This window comes from Platalea leucorodia, assembly GCF_965183815.1.
Source record: "Platalea leucorodia genome assembly, chromosome: 8".
Lineage (NCBI taxonomy): Eukaryota > Metazoa > Chordata > Aves > Pelecaniformes > Threskiornithidae > Platalea > Platalea leucorodia.
In genome coordinates, this window is record NC_138830.1 from 34,872,741 (window position 1) to 34,887,113 (window position 14,373).

General features: G+C 60.8%; 2 protein-coding genes across 4 annotated transcripts; both read right to left on the reverse strand.

Annotated features, from left to right (window-relative positions):
• Nucleotides 1-463: 463 nt before the first annotated feature.
• CTRL (chymotrypsin like) lies at nt 464-4,758 on the reverse strand (the record flags this gene model as incomplete). Its single annotated transcript, XM_082320046.1, has 7 exons — nt 464-1,597; nt 1,774-1,907; nt 2,375-2,555; nt 2,659-2,740; nt 3,006-3,085; nt 3,291-3,394; nt 3,546-4,758. The coding sequence occupies 7 exons, from the start codon at nt 4,756-4,758 to the stop codon at nt 1,436-1,438; spliced, it is 1,956 nt and encodes a 651-aa protein (XP_082176172.1). The 3' UTR covers nt 464-1,435.
• On the reverse strand, nt 3,002-14,367 carry EXOC3L1 (exocyst complex component 3 like 1). Of its 3 annotated transcripts, XM_082319990.1 has the most exons (14): nt 13,525-14,367; nt 12,394-12,554; nt 11,415-11,441; nt 11,222-11,303; nt 10,259-10,919; nt 9,980-10,097; nt 9,662-9,787; nt 9,455-9,555; nt 8,733-8,843; nt 8,477-8,606; nt 7,365-7,487; nt 6,809-6,964; nt 6,276-6,400; nt 3,002-5,783 (listed from the first exon to the last, which is right to left on the reverse strand). In XM_082319990.1, the coding sequence occupies exons 1-14, from the start codon at nt 13,565-13,567 to the stop codon at nt 5,597-5,599; spliced, it is 2,151 nt and encodes a 716-aa protein (XP_082176116.1). In that variant the 5' UTR covers nt 13,568-14,367; the 3' UTR covers nt 3,002-5,596. The 3 variants fall into 3 exon arrangements, with proteins under 3 accessions (XP_082176116.1, XP_082176115.1, XP_082176117.1); XM_082319989.1 differs by having other exon boundaries at nt 11,222-11,441; XM_082319991.1 differs by having other exon boundaries at nt 5,644-5,783; nt 6,742-6,964; nt 11,222-11,441.
• Nucleotides 14,368-14,373: the final 6 nt, after the last annotated feature.

Sequence of the window (14,373 nt, forward strand, 5' to 3'; positions counted from 1 at the left end):
ACCTAGGGCACCTGCTACTGCCAGCCTTAGGGGAGATTTGCAAGGAGCTCAGCCCCTGTACCCTGCTCCCCTGTGTCCCAGACGAGGCTTTCCAAGGCAAGGGAGCCCAAGCCAGCAGCTTCATGGTTTTCTCTGCAAGGCCCTGTCCCCCCACGTCAGTTTGCTCCAGTTGCTCTTGCTCCCTGCAGAGCAGACCACTAAATGAAGCTAATTTTATGGAACGAAACTAGAATTTATCAGCCCTCGGCCAGACTATTTGTCTTTACAGGTCATGAATGGAGGGTAACCCTTCCCATGGGTATGTCTCTGTGTAGCATTTGCTTTCTCTGCAACTGCTTGATATGAGAGTGATTACATTTGGGGGGCTGTGATTCACACAGCGAAGGTATTACATCACATTCACATCACTGGTAAAGAAAAAAAAACCCATGTCTCATGTTGGGACGGTCTGATCCTTCTCCTCTCTATGCTGTCCTCATGACCAGCTCTATTTGGAGCTGCCAGGAACCAAGTTTTAATTCATCAACCATGTGTGAACACAAGATTACTTTTTTTTTTTTTTTTTTTCTTTTGCACCTGCCATCAACTCCAGAACCTGTTTGAGTGAAAACACTGCTTTCTTCTGAAAACCTGTCACCTGGCTTTTAATTTTGTTTTCAGCTTCAGATTTTCTTTTGGGATGGCCCTGAGTTTCTCACTCTCTTAGCTGGCAAATCTGTGCGTGTGAAGCAGCGTGCTGGTCTGCAGCTGCCCCCTTCCACCTTCCCAAAGAGCTGGACCTGCCACTGGCGTTTCTCCCTTTCAGCTGTGTGGTCCCAGGCTGTTACACAAGTTACAGCTTTAAATTGTGGGCAGGGATCTTTAAGATCCCATGCACCCACCAGCACCCACCCTCCATCACAAGCCAAGAAGCGCTTGCTTGTGCTGAGCCTGGTGAGCTCTGCGATCCCTTTCCTGAAGGAGCTGCTGCTGGTGGGACCAGCTGGTGCTGGAGACCTCATACCTGGGTTGGTGGCAAGGCCATTGCAGGTAACATCACCCACCCTCAACGCTGCAGTGGTCTCTGGGCTGGTGCCAGGGTGTAGATCTCTGTGCTTGAAGACCCCCTGAGCAGCCTGTGAGCTGCAGCCAGCCCTGCTTCCCCCCTGCCTGTGCATCAGTTCCTGCCTTCTGCACCTCCCCAGGGGGTCCTGGCTGGGCACCGAGCTCCAGCTCTGGGAGGTGCTGGGGTTCGAGAGAGGAGCACCTAAGCACAGGGTGCCCCAGGCTTCCCCCGTGTGCCTTCCACCCTGGTCTGCGTCGCGCGAAGAAAGGAGCCAGAGGCAGTGTGTGGCACAAGCAAATGCTGACACTGTTACAAAGTGGGGTGCCTTGCTTCCAGCTTAGCCCCTTGTTAGGGGCGGCGCCCAGCGAAGGGATCCCTCTGGCGCTGGCTCTATCCCTGAGAAACAACGTGGTCGATCCAGTTTCGGAACTGGCTTACGCGGGTGTAGACGGCGGGCACGCGGACATTGCAGTTGCTGTTTCCCCAGGAGACGATGCCAATCAGGGTCCAGGCGTTCCCGCTCTGGACCACCAGAGGTCCGCCAGAGTCACCCTGCAAAGACACCTGCTTAGTGGTCCCAGCACATGCACATGGTCCCTGCCACCCCAGCCAGCTGGTCCCCTGGACATGGCCAGGTGCTATAGCTTAAATTTCTGGCTTCATAGATGCAAGACCCCATGTGTCCTCCTCCACCCTCCCTGCGGTGCAGCAGGACCTCAGCTCCTTACCTGGCAGGAGGAGGCACCGACGCCGCCAGCACAGAGCATGGAGCTGGTGATCTTGTTGCCCCAGTACTGCATGCATTGGCTCGGGGAGATCAAGGGCAGGGTTACCTGCTGCAGGCGTGTTGCCAAGGCTTGGGCTGGGGGAAAGAAGCACCATTAAATCGCCCCAGTGTCGGCGGGTCTCCTGGGGCCTCTGGGAGTGCACAGGCACCCTGGGCAAGCTCCCGCTGGTGCTCCCAAATGCAGGTGCTGCCATGCAAAGCACCTTCCCCCTCCGTGCCAAAGCATCCCTTCTTCCCTGGGCGTGATTGTCTTGTGCAAGCAGCCCCGAGCAAGGGCAAGCTTGTGCCTGTGAACAATCACCCCTGGGGTATGCACGCACCCACCTCCTGAGCACACACCTACACCTGTGCTTGCACCAACACACGCGTACACACACTTGTATGCACCCAGACAGGGTTACTCAACTGCCCAACTCCCCCCTTCCCACATGCACAGGAGGTGTCACCCCCACCAGGTGCCCACGGGCCCCCCCAGACCCTGCAGAGCCCCCAGGAAGGGTGGCAGCCGCACGCAGCCCTCCCCAAAGCTGCGGCGTACGCACAGTTGGTGTTGGTGCGTCCCCAGCCGGTGGTGACGCACTGGAGGTTGGGGGGCAGAGCCAGGTTGGCGGGGGCCAGGCAGACGGGGGACACGCGGGGTCCCAGCTGGGCAGGCGAGGAGAGCTTCAGCAGGGTGATGTCGTTGTTGAGGTTGTAGGGGTCCCAGTTGGGGTTTGTGATGGCCTGCCGAGAAATACCGTAGCGTTTCATCCCTGTCCTCTGCAAGCAGCCACAGCGCAGAGCTGCAGCCCCATCCCAGGGCCGCGACTGCCTCAGCCCAGCTCACCCTGGCCACGGTCTTCACTTGAATGGACTCCCTGTTGGAACTGAGGTCATATTCCCCGAGGACGACGACGTGGGAGTATGGGCTGCAAGAGGTAAGGGAGTCAGGGGGATGCGCGGCAGCCAGCACCCAGGGTAGGAGCAACGCCGGGGGCTGCCGCGGGCAGGGTGCACTGTGTGCCCAAGGGAAGCCACCATGGGGACAGCTGGGAGGGAGCCCCAGGCTGCTCAGTTCCCTGGGTGCTGGCCTTTGGGGCTGTCCCAAGTGCCACTCGGCCATGGCCAGCACACCGCAAGCCCCTGCCGCTGCCGGGTGGCACTGGCATGAGCTGGCCGGGTGTCGCCCCTCACTTGAATTCGCAGTGGGCAGCCGTGACGACCCAGTTCTCGTTGATCAAGGAGCCGCCACAGAAATGGGATCCGAAGCGGGTCTGGGGAGGAAAGAGGGAGGAAGAGCTGGGGCTGGGCAGGCTGAGCCCTCACAGAGCTGGGGAGAGGCAGAGGGTGTCATGGTGTCATGGGTCCCCTTGGTGCCTGCCCACCTCCCAACCCTGGCGCCCGGCTTGCCATGCCGTGCCACTGCTGTGCTTCGGGCACTGACGCTGCCCCTGCCCGGGGAGCGGGACGGTGCTGTACCTGCAGGGACACCTGCCAGGGCCATGAGCCAGCCACCGCGTTCTGCCCATTGATGATCCTCTCGCTGTCGTGCACCGAGGGGCTGATGGCGGGCACCCCGCAGCCTGCGGGAGAGGCAGAGGGGCACAAGGGTGACCTCAAAAGCTCAGGGCTCGCGCCCAGGGGCTGCCTGTGCCAGTGCGGGTGGCTCTGTGTCACCATCCCTGGGGTGCCCTGGTCCTGCTGCACCCCGAGGACCTCCCGGGCAGTGCTTACCTGAGACGGTGCTGGCAAGGGCCAGGCAGGCGACTGCCCACAGAAACGCCATCCTGGGAGGACACAGCTGTGCCCCCAGGGCCACAAGCTTTATAGCAGCCAGGAGCCGTGTGGCTCGTAGCCAGGTAGGGCAAGGTCCCTCTGCTGCCTTCTGCCAGCTGCGGGCAGTGGTGACGGGCCAAATCTGGCACCTACCTACGCAAGCGGGGACGTGAGAATGCGCTGCCGAAAGGCACGCTGGGGTGCTTGGGCTATCGCTGTCATGAGTTGTGTCAGTTCTCGCTGCAGCCTGATGAGCTGGAGAGGGAGAGCACCGCAGGGCTGTGATGGGGGGCACGGGAGGCTGCTTCTGGGCACACAGCTGGGGTCGCAGTGGGGCTGGACCTGCTGGGACAGGTGCCAGCGCCTGGGGTGTGGGCCCATCGCAGGCCTGTTTCAGCTCTCTTGGCTCCAGGGCTGTTTTCCTGTGTGGCCATGAAGCCCTGGCCTGCAACAGCGCCGGTCCCAGCTGGACATTCCCAGGGCCACCCCTTGATGCCACGGCCCTGGTTGCAGGTGAGGGTGTCCCAGAGCCAGCTGAGGCAGGTGGGGAGGGCCGACACCTTCCCAGACAGGCAGGAGCCGCAGAGAGGTGGGCAAGCACGCTGCGGCCCCGGGGAGGACAGCAGGCACCTCCCTGAGCTGAGGCTGGGCCTCTGCCTGAGCATCCCCCACCACTGCAGCTGCCTGACCCCTCACCCCAGGGCTGCGTGCTCGGGAAGAGTCCCCTCCGTCCTGGACACAAGGGATACGCAATGTCTCCATCATCCCCCCTGTCCCTGGGTACTGCTCCTGGGGTGGCACCAGCTGCAGGGGGCCATCCCTGGCGTGATGTCGAGCATGGGGATGGATCCCCCCCCCTGTGCCACCCACACACCCTGATCCCTGCCCCGACCCTCTGCGGAGCAGAGCCTGGACGCTGGCAAGTGATTGCAGAGCTCAGGCCTTTATTTCTGGCAGTGGTGCCACACGAAGACAGCAGGATCAGGCCCGCCACAAGGCAGGAAGCATGGAGGTCTCCCAGGGTGCTGCAGGGGCTGGGCACAAGGAGGCAGGCAGAGAGATGGGCTTTGCTCCTGATCTTCGCATGGCACCTGGGGAGGAGATGACCAAGGGCTGGACAACAGCAGAGGACGGAGGAAGAGCCAGTGCCCAGGGCAGCGCTGCCCATCATGGAGGAACCGTGGGACAGGAGGATGCTCGACACACCAGATGGAACTGTGCTCTCAGGAGGCTGGAGAGTCTTGAACTCCGGTGCTGTCTTGGATGCTGGCAAAAGAGCCAGGGCCAGGAGTTGGGCAGGTCAGCAGGAAATCGGAGGTGTCCCTTCACACCATCAGGGACAGGGTTGATAGCACCACCCAGGTGGTGAGACCCCCTTGTGCCCTTCGCCTCTGTGTCCGTGAGCCATGACAAGCTGGCTGAGCAGCTCGTGACCATCCATGCCGGGCCCAGGCTGCTGGAGCAGCAACACCAGACCTCTGGGCTGAGCCAAAACAGAGGAAGACCTCACATGGCTAAAACCCTTCTGCAAGCCTGGGTCTAGCAAGGCTCCAGTCTGTCTTGGAGCTGGGGTGGTAACAGACTCTGTGGCCAGGACACGCTGGCTCAGAAGGCTGGCTGGAGACTCGGGGAAACCCAAATATCTCTGCAGCCCCACGGAGACGTGGACTCACCCCAACTGCGGACTCCTGCCCTTTGCTCTGTGGCTCCTCTTCCTGCAGGCAATAGGCCAGACCTGAGCAGCCCTCAGCAGGCCAGCAAAATAGCTATGGGTTGATTTTTCTCCTGACCCAGGTCTCCTGGGGCTGGTGCTTGCAGGGGACAGTCGGCTCAGCGAGGCAAGACCAGAGGAGGATGGTACATATCCAAACTGTCCCCAACACAGGGCAAGGTGCTGCACGTAGGGGATGCCATGTGTCATCTCCGTTCTCCCCACACGCAGCCTCAGAGATGTCCTGCATGGTCCATACATCCGTGGGGGGCAGTGGGGAGCCGGCTGTGGGGCAGCGTCAGGCACACTTGCCCTTGCGAAGGCAGAAGGGCAGCTCCGGCGCGGGGACCAAGATGGTGCTGAAGATGGGCCGGTAGCCCTCGGGCAGGACCTGGGGGTGCTGTGCCATCATTTCCAGCACCACATGCCGTACCTCCTTGGAGACGTCACCCCGCAGATCCAGCAAGGTGGTGATGTGTTCATCGCTGGGCAGAAAGCAAGAGGTGAGTCCGGGCGCAGCCAGCCCATGGCACCATCTGCAAACCTCCCGTGATCCAGAGAAGCTGAGCTGAGGCCAGGGGAGAGCTGGTACTTTGCACCAGCCAAACTTCAAAATTTGCTTGAAAATAACCCCACAAACCTCGTGAATTTGGTTTTGACATTTCATGGGTTTCTGCTGATTCTGACATTTCCGATTTGGTGTTTTGTGATTTCTCACACTTTTTTTGGCCACCAAATACAGATGGGTGAATGCCACAGTGGAACTGCTTTTTCCTTTACATCTTTGCCCTTGGGACTTTGCAAGAACCCCTCAAGTCTGGAGCATGGGAAAAGGAAGCCTCAGGGAGGAGGGAGAAAAAAGCCCAGGTCTCTGCCTGCTCTGCAGCGTAACCTCACGGGGTCCAGCCCAAGCCTGGCTCCCCTGGGCTAACTCACGCCTACCCCATCTCATGGGAGTGCAGAGCTGGGCTTCTTACCTGACGTCGGGGTACTTGGTGATGAAGCCCAGCACCTCCAGGCTGAGTAGTGCTGTGTCTTTGAGGCAGATCAGCTCCCGCAGTGCAAACACAGCCTCCAGGCTCTGCTGGCTCCGGTCCAGACCCTGGGAGGGAGAGCGGCCACGTGCAAGACCAGGGAGAGGCCACCACGGTCCTCAGTGCCCATTGGGGGACCTGGCCCCTTGCAGCTGGTGTCTCCCCACTCAGCGTGTCCCACCAATCGGGGCCAGGTCACCCCAAGGCGAGATGAGGCTGTGCAGCCTCACCGACCCACGCTGGGCAGGGTGGATGGTCCCCCGAGTCCCTAATCCAGCCAGTTCCTCCCACCTTGGCCTCACAACTGCCCAAGTGCAACAGCCCCATCTTGTTCGCGGGCTGATGGACCCACCCCATCTGCTGTGGGCTGGAGGCTGACAGAGGGGAGCTATGAGCTCCTTACACCGACCTTGCTGTGTGATGCTCCCCTCCCGTGGCCCAGCCCTGGCTTCCTGCAGCACCCGGGCACCTCTCACCAGGCCACAGAAGAGCTCCTGGAGCTGCGTGGCATCCTGCAGCAGGCGGTCACAGAGCTGGCCCCGCTCCTCCTCACTCTTGCACACCATCTTCTTCTGCATGAGTGCCCGCAGGTACTGGCTGACCACCAGGAGCTCGCTCTCCATCAGCAGGAGCTGGGCAGGGGAGAGCTGTTAGCACTGGGCATCGTCTGGGTGTTGGACCCCAATTGCCCAGGGAAAGGCAGAGGGGAAAGGGGCAGGATGCAACACCAAGCTGTGAGGACAGCCTGCTGGGAAGCCCCCTGGCTGGAGGGACAGAGGAAGTAGCTGAATTTGGGGGAAAACCCTGAACATTTCTGTGTGACGGTGCGCTCTGGGCTGCTCCGGAGGATACGGGCTCTCTGGCAAACCCAGCAGTGACTGCATCCCCGCTGCCCTCCCAGCTCCCTGCATCCCACCATGGCACCCTCCTTGCCCTACAGACAACATGGTGCCTACATGGCACCTTCCTTGCCCAACCTCCTTGCCCTACAGACAAGCAGCCATTCGAAGGACAGCCTGCAGCAACCCGTACCGTGAAGATGGGTTTCCTGACGCGGGAGAAGTCCTTTGCATACTTGTCAATCACTTCGCACATGCTGCTGACGAGCTGGGACCCAGAGAGCCACTTGCGGGAAGGCAGCTGCAGGCAGAGGGGCTGAAAGAAGCAGAGGAGCAGTGTACAGTGCCCTGCATCACATCGCTCTCGCAGCAGCTGTCAGCTGCAGGGCGGCACGACATCCCACAGCCGCTGCCCACCTGCTGCCTGGCAGCATGGCTGCTTTGCCTTGCAAAACCCCCAAGCCCCCGCTGCCAGCCAAAAGTCAACATAAAAATGTAAGAGTGGTCTAGATTAGGAAATGATGGAAATACACTGGGGCTGCCCCTCCCTGACAGCCAGAGATCCACATTTTGGGGCTTTATCTGGGTTGTGATGCCCCACTGCAGGCAGCACCTGGACAGCAAGCTGCTCCTCACACCCCCGCTTTTGGCCTGTCCTGCTGAGATTTTATTTTTAATTTCCACTCCTCTCCACTTCCCTTGTGTAGACATAACACGTTTTTTGCCGATGGCTTTGACCTCCTACTCCTCCCCTGCTGTCCTTGCCTGTCTTCCTGCCTGCAGGCAAGATGTCTCTGCTGGGGCCATGGCAGTCTCCACGCTGCCTGCGAGCATTTCACCCTTGAGCTGCTCCTTTGTTTTCATGGCATTCAAGCCCTAAATAGCAATGCCGTTAATTATTCCAGATTTTTAGTCCAGACTCCAGGAAAGCTAAATTTGACTATGCTGGCAGGAAACGACTTGGGCAGTCGCACACTGGCTTGTATCCTCTGCACGGACATTGCCTCTCTCCTGTTTGGTTTTCCGCAGTGAAACAGCCACAAAAAGGAGCACGAGGCAGCCCAGGAGGGCTGTGGCTCCCAGTCTCTGTCAGTTAGTGGTTAGGGGGCCACAAGCCATCTGCCCCAGCGATACAGGGTGGTGCTGGCTGGCGAGATGTCTGCAGGATGATAGCAGGCCACGGGGTACGTGACAGGGATCCTGGGCAGGAATAAGCCCATGCCTGGGGGTGTAGCAGTAGGGCTGTTCTTGCTGAGCCGGGTTTGTTGCAGCCCTGCCAGCCTCGGGGGCTGTGGACAAATGTACCTGCAGGTCCAGGAGCAGCTCCTCCAGCAGCAGTTGGCAGGCTTTCTTCTGCATCCTGTCTAGAGCAGCCCGGAGGGACGTGGGGACTTCTCTGCGGGCAGTGTCAGGGTGCAGGGAGGAGACAGAGGAGCTAGGAGAGAGAAGGAGGGAGGGGACAGGTAGTCTGGGAAGCTCGGTGGGGACACTGGTCCCACCTGGGGACGGGAAGTGGGTAGTGGGGTTGCTACAAGACCTACAAGGTGCTGCTGCACATTACCTGAGAGCCAGGTTGTTGTTGAGCATGGCCAGCAGGTAGGAGACATAGTACTTGGGTATGGTACGGTCCTTCTGGTGCTCCTTTCCGCATTGCACTAGGGCTTCCCGCAGACTGCAACACAGTGAGTCAACCATGATGGGCGGGCAGAACCCCAGACATCTTGCCACAATGACCTGGAGCTGGGATGCTCTTGGGGGCACTTGGACCTCCCACCACCCTCCCAGCTCACTTGGCTCTTTCCAGCTCCTGCCACCAGGCTGGAGAGTGACAGGTTGTTGGGTAGGGTGGGACAGTGGGACCCATTTTGGACCCCTTGGGAGAGAAGGGCTTGGCACTACTGGAGAGGTGCTTGGGGCAGCAAGCCCTGGGAGCTGATGACCCCATGGGTGAGACAGTAGCCCCACGGGTAAACAGCCTTCTGGGACCTGGATGAGTGCTGGACACCCCATGGCAGAGATCTCCACCATCACCCTATGGTGCTTGGCCATGGGTCTTTGAGGATGGGCAGGGGTGCAAGGGGCTCCACTGACCGGCCCAGAAATGCCTCAAGCTCGCCCTGGGAGCTGATGACCCCATGGGTGAGACAGTAGCCCCACGGGTAAACAGCCTTCTGGGACCTGGATGAGTGCTGGACACCCCATGGCAGAGATCTCCACCATCACCCTATGGTGCTTGGCCATGGGTCTTTGAGGATGGGCAGGGGTGCAAGGGGCTCCACTGACCGGCCCAGAAATGCCTCAAGCTCCTCCAAGGCCATGTTGTAGACCTTCTGCTGCAGAGAGTCTGTGATCAAGGAGGCTACCTGGATATTCTCATTCAGCATCTGCACAGGGAGAGGAGAGTGGAGGTGAGTCAGTGGGAGACTGCATACCATGACTCCCTTTTTGGGGGCCCTCAGCATGGTCGTGCCCATGGTGCTGGAGACCCACCTGCATGACAATGACGGGCAGGGCTGACTGGAAGAAGCCTTGATGGTCTGTCTCAGGTTCCTCTTCCCTGAACCATTCCTTGAACTCCACCTCCAGGGTCCTCTGCATCCACTCGAGCACGCTAGCCTGTGGGATGGACACCCACCACGGTCAGCCCAAGAAGTCAGGTACCAACTCCCTTGAGACCCAACACATAGCACAGCAGCGAGTCCTGGACCTCATCCCACAGGCTCATGGTCTCCTGCTGCTGTCAGAGCAGATGCTGGCAAAGTGGTGGTCGTTGGGTCCCCATACCCACGTGCTGTCCCGCTCACTCACCTTGACTTTCACCACGTATTTCCTCTCTGTCTGATCCACAAGCTCAGGGGACATCAAGGGGCCCAGAGCAGAAACGTCCACTTCTGGGAGAAGATCAGGGTGACCCATCATCTCTGGGCTGGAGGGCAGAGGTGGGACAGGGCTGGGAAGACCTGTGCTTTCCAGCAGTTCCTACCTCTCCCTCTGCCCTCCCAGTCATCCCCACGCAGCCAGAGCCACTCTCCCAACCTGCCTGCATGCTGGTGGACAACCCAGCTGGGTGCTGGGGGTGGTGCTGACCTGTGGTACACACGAAGCGCCCACTCAAGGAGGAGGAAGAGTGCCTGTTTGTCCAGGTCCTCTCGGAGGATGTCCTGGAGGTGGCTGGTGAGAGCCTGGTGGTAGGTGGCCGCGCAGACACTGAGGATGTTGTAGTGAGCTGGGACACACTGGACCATCAGGTCCTTCACCACACGCAGCTCAGACACGATGCCCTTCTGCAGCGCTGCCAGGTGCCTGGCCAGCCCTGGCCCCTCAGCGTCCACGCGGGCGGCACGAAAGTGGGCTCCTGTGATGGTCTGCTGGAGGACGTGGTAAAACTTCTGCCTCCAGCCCTTTGGGCGGCCAGGGGGCAGGAAAGTGGCCTCCAGGAGCAGAGTATCATCTATTTTCTCTTCCCGCTCGATGATCCTTACAGCAGTGACAAAGAGAACTGGGTCCTCGCGCACTAGCCGCAGGCTGCTGCCCACAATGTCCCACAGCTGCTTGGCCAGGCTCTCATTGAGCTCCTGCAGGCCACCAAAGTAGGACAGGACAGTTGCCTGGGCACTGGAGAGCCCGCGGAGGTGCAGCTGGGAGAGGATGTCGTCCCGGAGGTGCTCCATCATCATGAGCTCCGCATGGGCCTCCAAAAGGTGCTGCTCATGGAGCAGCTGCAGGGTATGGGAAAAAACCTCGTGGACTGTGAGAGAGGGAGGAGAGATGCCAGGATTGAGTGCAGGGGGCGAAGGGGGTTGGCACCGGGGTCACAGGGGCAGGTTAGCAGGGGAGGGTCTGAGATCTGGGGATCTGGGAACACCGTGCTGGATCAGGCCCTGGGGAGGCAGTGGCATCTCCATCCACGGAGACTTTCCAAATCCAACCAGCAAAGCCGGAGTGACCTGCTCTAGCTTTGCCCCAGCCCTGCACAGAGCCTGGGGTTGGACTGGAGTTCTCCCCAGTGCCTTCCAGCCCAAATCCATGAGGACGGGGCCAGTGCCTTACCCGAGAAGAGCTGGGGCAGCACCTGGACCACCGAGGCTAGCTGCACGTGCTCCGCCATCAGTGCCCGCATCTGCTGGAGGCCCTGGAAGCGGTCTGCACTGTCGAGCAGGGCCCACCGCGCAGCCCCCAGGTCCTGGCACACGCTCTGCACCTCCTGGGCCGCCGACCGCAGCTGCTCCAGCCCCACACTTACCCCTTCCAGGTAGGACTGGACAGTTGACTGGGGAGCAGAAGAGGATGGAGGGGCAGTGGAGAAGCTCTCAAAGGCTGGAGGATGCACGCACCGTTTGCCCCACCCTTGCCAGGTCTCTCTCGCATGCACTCTCCCAGCCCCACAAGGTCACATCTGCCTCTGCCATCATGCCATCATATCTCCCAGACCTTCCGTGATGACCCCATCCCATCAGACCCAAGCACGCTCAACTTCAAGAAACCCGCTCCAGCAGCAGGAATGGCTCATTTCACCCCCACTCTGGGTAAACTGAGTCACGGTGACTATTTATGGGGTGGGGGGCAATGGCTGCTGTGCAGGAGGTAGGAGAAGGGCATCACTTTGGGGTGACCAAGGCAGCAGGGTGAGCAGTAACCAGATGCCTCCTTTCAGTTTTAAAATATGACTGTGCTTCTGCAAAATATTTGCAGGCCAGAGGGCCCCTGTGTGCCCCGCAACGCATATTAATGCCATGAAACACCTCAGTGGCCGTATGAACCCTCCTCCAAAATGGATTTCCATCTTTTCCAGCCCGCAGCGGCACTGACACATCTCCATGCCCATTTAACTCCCAGCTCCTGGTGCCAAGAAGCACTTTTACCCAGCATCACCAGAAGCAAGTTGTCCTCTCTGAGGCCACATCACTTAAAAAAAGTCGCCTCCTGGACAATTCACCCACATTCAGCTAGGAGAAACCCTTGGTGTTTTGTTTTGAAGGATGGATGGGAGACCCATTTTAACACTTCAGACACTACCCAGGGGGAGGGGGGTAGGGTGGTAGGGTTTATCAGATCTTTTCCCCCAAACAATTGCATTTCTCCCACCAAGCGCCAGCCAAAGGACAAGATTTTTCCAGAAGTGGGAAAAAAAGATGATTCAATGCAGAAGAGGGGACCCTGGCTGAGATCCCTGCCTGGGGAGGCTGCGGGCATCCATGGGGTGGGCTGTGGCAAACACCCACCTTCAGCCGGGACTGGATGGAGCTGTTCCTCTGCGTCTCTCGGCTCCGGTACTGCCCGAGCCCCTCCAGTTTTTCGGGGCAGTAAAACACCCCTGAAGCCCATTTCAGTGCAGCTCCTCTTGCCAACTTCTCAGCCTTCTCTGCTTCCGGCCACTCCTCATCTGGGGATGAAGCCAGGGGTTAACGAGCACAACGAAGTCTCTCCTGGCAGGGCAGGAAGGGCCCCTGAGGCCAGAGGCAGGAAGCTGCCCGCCAGCGGACATCCAAGCACACCAGATGTGGTAAGCCAGGAAGCCGGACAGTGTGGCAGCAAGCGGGTCCTTCTGCAAGTGCCCCCCCAGATGCCACCAGCACGGACTGGGGTAGTCGCAGCAGCTGTGGCGAAGGCTGCCCCGAGGATCTGTCCCCCAGGTCGAGTGCACATCCCTGTCGCTCGCCCCAAACACAATGCTGGGTTGTCTCGGGGGGGTCTTATGCCACCCAGGAAGCCCTCGGCAGGGCTGAGGCTTTGGCAGTGAGTCAGCAGGAGGGATGGAGAGATGGCAGCTCTCACATGAAGGACAGCCAGGCTGAGGTGAAGATGGGAGGCTCCCAGTCTCTCAAAGGCACCCACACAGCTGTGGGTGGCCACAGCATCCCCCCTTGGCACAGGGTGCGAAGCCTTCTGGCCAGAGCGGAGGGCTGAGAACCAGCGCAGTTATCACGTGCCAGCCCCCATCCCCAGCGCATGTTTCATTGTTTCCCCCTGCTCCATCCCCAGCAACTTCCCAGCTTGGGGCTTGCCGCAGCCCCCCAGGGATGTCACCCAGTCCCAAACCGGGCTCCTGCTCTGCTGGGGAGCCTGCCTGCACGGGCACCCTCAGGGACTGGGGAGCTTTGGAGGAGGCAAGCAGCTTTGGGGACAAGCTGTGCGGTGAGCAGTGCTGCCCCCGGTGCAGGTCAGGAAGCAGAGCTGGGCTTCCACCCCCCATCAAGAGCACAAGGCGCCGGTCCCGGTCCCGGCATAGGGAAAAGGTCCAGGGGCGGTAAAGCAGAGGATGGGGAGCTCCCAAAACACACTAAGAGCAGTAGCATCCCTCCCTGCCCAGCACCGCCAGCTCCCCAGGGGGGTGGCTGCATCGTCCCCGTTACCTCTGGGGCTCACGGCACGCTCATCCTCCGCAGACATGCCCATGGTCTCGAGGCTGCGTGAGCTGTGGGGGCCAGGGCAGGGCTGCGCGGAGGAAACCGGCAGCCGCTTCCTCAGCTGGAGCAGCCGGGTTCCTCAGGGCTTCATTGTGTTCCCGCAGCCACGCTCAGGACGTCAGGAACAGGGGGCGGAGGGGAGGGGGGGGACACAGGGGAAGGTATCGCGGCTGCCGCAGGCCTCTGGAGCGGACACCAGGCCCTGTGTGCCCTTCCCGGCACCCCCCGGGCACACAGCCCCTCTCCGTGCCCCCCGGCACTGCCCCACCCGCAGCCGGCCTGGCGCGGGGAGGACAGACGGGTGCCCTCGACGGACGCCGGCCCAGGGCCAGTGCTTTCACCGCACCCATAGCGGGAGCCCAGCTGGGGACGGAACAGCCGGCAAAGGGTCTGCCTGCGACAAGGCGAGAGCGTGGGGAAGCGGGGACGGACCTGGAGACGTCCCCCCGCCACAAACCGCCCTCACCGGGCGCAGGTCGGGGGATTCACCCCCGCACTGGGTGTCTCGGAGCAGACCAGGGTGACGGGCAGCGGCAAGGCGCCGGTTTAACCCGGGAGCTGCGAGGGCCGCGGTCAGGTACAGGGTGCGCGTTTGGCCTTGGTACCACGGGACGGCTCGGGGCTGGACGCACGCCCCGCTTTCACCCTGGGACCCCCCCAGGCCCGGCAGCCATCGCCGGCCGTGAAACCGCAGGCAGCCGCGGCCTGAGGGGGTGCCCGCGGCGGGAGGCGCCGACCCCCGGCCGGGGAAAGGGAAGGCCCGGCCCCGCCGCCCGGCAGCCCCGATCCCGGCGG

Bases quoted from the DNA above. Each gene is read 5' to 3' on its own strand.
- EXOC3L1 (XM_082319989.1), bottom strand. From the start codon at position 13,567: ATGGGCATGTCTGCGGAGGATGAGCGTGCCGTGAGCCCCAGAG. The intron at 10,920-11,221 runs GTAAGGCACTGG...CCTCTCTCACAG, and splicing joins GCTGCCCCAGCTCTTCTCGG to TCCACGAGGTTTTTTCCCAT. The intron at 7,488-8,476 runs GTACATTTGTCC...TGCTTCTTTCAG, and splicing joins AGCTGCTCCTGGACCTGCAG to CCCCTCTGCCTGCAGCTGCC.